This window comes from Buceros rhinoceros, unplaced genomic scaffold, assembly GCF_000710305.1.
Source record: "Buceros rhinoceros silvestris isolate BGI_N320 unplaced genomic scaffold, ASM71030v1 scaffold4306, whole genome shotgun sequence".
Taxonomy (NCBI): Eukaryota; Metazoa; Chordata; class Aves; order Bucerotiformes; family Bucerotidae; genus Buceros; species Buceros rhinoceros.
Window position 1 is genome coordinate 61893 of NW_010419169.1, and position 3615 is coordinate 65507.

General features: G+C 53.3%; 1 protein-coding gene across 1 annotated transcript in view; it reads left to right on the forward strand.

The window, feature by feature from the left end:
- REEP1 (receptor accessory protein 1) overlaps positions 1 to 1645 on the forward strand; it is a gene marked incomplete at its 3' end in the record, with an annotated part of 40989 nt that extends 39344 nt beyond the window's left edge. Inside the window, 1 exon segment of the mRNA XM_010138792.1 lies at positions 1506 to 1645. Coding sequence (XP_010137094.1) covers positions 1506 to 1645 — 140 coding nt within the window.
- Between the last annotated feature and the right edge of the window lie 1970 nt (positions 1646 to 3615).

Below are 3615 nucleotides of genomic sequence, written 5' to 3' on the forward strand. Positions count from 1 at the left end.
TGATCCTGGCCCCTCTGCAACGTGGCTATCAGCATTTTCAGCACAGCTGGGGGAAAAGTCAGCTTCCAGCTCTTCCTGGAAGTCTGCGATGGTGTCCTCCAGGCTGCCCATGGTGATAAAAGGGTGAAAACACCCGGGGGGGCAGTGGCCAGGGGATGGTGCGCACTGCTCCCCAGCGGCAGCTGTATCCCGTGGGCTGAACGCTGAGGGTGTTTAGCTGCTGACCTGGATTTGGCACTGGAGAGAGCCCCAGTGACCTGCTCGTGACTGGTGGCATTGCTGTAGCCAGTTCACTTCCCCTTTGTCTCTCTGTTACCCAACTGGAAGAGCTGTTGGAGAATTCAGTACTTTAGGAATCTAACTGGATTAGTAAGTTACATCGTAGATGGCTAAGAATCCTCTTTGGGTTTAGTCTTTGGTCCAGCAGCATCTCATGGTTGGGCTGAGAAAAGAAGCGCAGAGCGTTGTTTCCATGTACGTTCACAGAAGAGCCTAAGTGCAGAGCAAGTCATTGGGCTCGATGCCATCCCAAGACAAACGTGCCCACTGCTGACGTGTTTCAGAGTGAAGAAGCTGCACTGCGGTTAGCCAGCCAGCCCTACTGCTGAGAGGCTGGCCGTGGAGATGCGGGAAGCTTGCTCGCACTGTGCATCCTCCTCTGTTCCTCTTCCTTTGGACTGTCCGTGGAAACCACCAGCTTGCTTCACTGGCTGGATTTAAGGCAGCAAATGGATGGTGTCTGTGCAGCATGACCAGTCCCACAAAGATCAGACCCCAGATTACAAGGGTAAGAACCCCTGAGCAGGCGTCAGTGGTCTGTGGGCACGGGGCCATGATCCACCTTCAGATCCATCAGTGGAGTTAGTGCTCCGAAAGATTTACTCTGGAGTGACAGAAGAGAGACTTCTCCCCGCTGTGGTCTGGCAGCAGCACAGCCTCTTGCTGCAGGTCCGTTCAGCGCCTGGTGAAGCTCTCGGTGACCTGCAGTGGATCTCAGACTGGGTGCTTGGCTTGAGCTCTCCGAAGTCTTTAAGTCGATTAGTGCTGCTGTGCTTCGTATTTTTGCATCCCAGGCAGCTCTCTCCAAAGGGCTTCAACACTCTTCTGGGGACTCACAGAAGACACTCCTGGAAGCAGCAGATGCAGGAGCTATAATGGAATCAGCTATTCAAGAAAACAGCTGATTTTTTTGTCCCTGAACCAAACAACAACAGCAACAAAATCTCTTTCCAGAGCCAACCTCCAGCACATCAGAGGCTGTGAATTTAGTCTCAATTCTGTGTAAAATAATCCAGATAGAATTTATAATGGCTTCATAAACAAGAGCCTTGTGATTTCTAACCCCACAGCTGCTGTCGCTAGAGTGTGGTGTGTGGCCCTTCTGTCTATTAATCCCGGGAAGATGCATGGCTTTGCAGTGAGATGGCATTTGGCAGGGTGTGAATCAAACCGCTGCTGATTTCCTTTGTCTCCACATGTAGACGGTACATGGCCCTGTTAAATAGGTGTGGACAATAAGTATGAAAAGCCACCTGAGGCAAACCGTGGGACAAAAGGCTCTCTGTTCTCAGATGATGAAGAGAACGATTCACTGGATTACGCATCCGTGAACAGAAGGCCCAAAAAGAAGGATCGACCCCTTGAGGTACTGCCATATTGCCAAGGCTCCCCCTTCCATGGCATTCCTTGAATCCTCGCCTGAGTGAACAGCTCTTGTGTGAAAATACGGAGTCCAAACAACATGATTCTGGTCTTTCAGGGGTGGGTCTTGCTAGGGTTTCATTCATTTTTCTGCGTGTGTGGATTTCCCAAGACAAGTCTGAATTAGTGCCTGTGAAGATAATAGGCTTCAGGGTTGGATCTGAGTTGCAAAACTCGGATCTAGGTCTAAACCATGTGCTTAACATGGAGATACTTGGGTGAGAAGATCTGGATCTCAACAAGTAGTTGACTTTTCACTTGTAGGGGAAAACATATCCTCACCCTCAAGGCAGGCTAGTTATGGTGAGAACAGCCAGCACCCACAGCCCCCTGGGGCTGGCACGCGGTTCAGAGCCCCGTGCCTCTTGCTGGAGTTCAGCCCTAGCCAAGCCCCACCACCAGCAGCGCCAGCTCTTCCCGCCTGACCCCGATGGGGTTTTGAATCAGGCACTGTCTCACAAGCACACTTTAAGTTGCTTTGTGGAAACAAATGAACTAAAGGAGACGCAGATCTCACGCTGAGGTTTCCCAAACACAATTTTAGCGACACTTTGTTGTGGAGGAGATAAAACCTCCAGAGGAGATGCTGTAGGCAAAGACTCCTCCCAGATTTGGGCAGCAGGGATGGAGCCCCAGCCAGCAGCTCTCAGAGCTGAGCTGGGACATCTCCACCACGGGGGAGCTGGGTGGGTTCCACCCTCCGCTCGGCTCCCTCTGAGGGAGCGGGAGCAGTGTGCTTTGGTTGGCAGTTTGCATGTCCATCTGGTGGGTTGTCCTATGTCTGGGGGCTCTCACCAAAAGCCCGGCTGCTCTCTTCGTACCGTGGGAAGATGCAGCCTCTCTAGCTACTCCCAGAGCTGCCCAGTGGCCTCCCAAAGCAGGCAGAGCTCTCCGTCCCTGCTGTCAGAGTCTTTGCTGTGCAGTTCATGGCTGCTGTGCTGTAGGAGCCATGTGGCTCCCCACAGAGCAGCCATCTTTGGGCTGCAGGAGATACCGCTCTAGTGCCTGGCTCTGTCCCGGGGTTCCTGGGTTACAGGCAGCGACTGAGCCAGCGGCCGTGGAGTCTGCTGTGGGCTCCCTGGCTGCCAGGGATGCACCTTTCTGCCTCAGCTCTCCTCCTCCCGCTGTGCCTTTGCAGGTGCAGCCGTCTCCTCCAGGTCTGCTGTGCTTCTGGGGCTTCGCAGTGGTGACTTGGGGGAGGATTTCAGACTTGGAGGATGGGGTGAGGTGTTGGATTAATCCCATCTCTGCGAGAAACTACTTTGCTTTATGGGCAAATGGGAAGAGATGGAGATTTAGGTGGAGTCTGAAGAAAACCTCCTCATGCTGCAGTTCTTATCTCTATGAATATTGATACCCTGCTGCATCACGGGAGCGTGGAAATGCAGCACGGTCTTGGGTTGGAAACTGCCGTGAAATGGAACCGGTAAAGTCCTCCCTCACGAACGGTAAGATCCTGTGGAGTCTGACAGGAAAATAGGCTGCTGCTGCTAAAGAAAACAAGGCTTTGGCTGTGTCTGTAAGTGGAATGGGAGAGCTCACCAGAGCGCGGAGGGTTACACGGCGCTGTGACAGCCTCCACTGAGAGAGTTTGTGCTCCTCTGCAACATCTGGGAACCATTTCTTCCTGTGGAGCTCACAAGACCAATGCCATACCAGAGCTCCTCTGAGGCGAGGGCGCACCGCAGACCAGGGGTTGATTTGCCAGTCTATCTCATTTCTCTCTCGGTCTGGAGAAGGGTGTTCACTGCGGTAAACCAGTTTCCTAGGCTTGGTCTGGCTCCTGCCGGGTGCTCAGGGCTCCTGTTCAGAGCTCTCTGCGGCAGCTGGCTGCAGAATTGCAATAGCTGGCTTCTAAAATCATTCCAGCCGATTGTGGCTGGGGCGGGTCCCCCCAAAAAGGGGCGGGTCGTC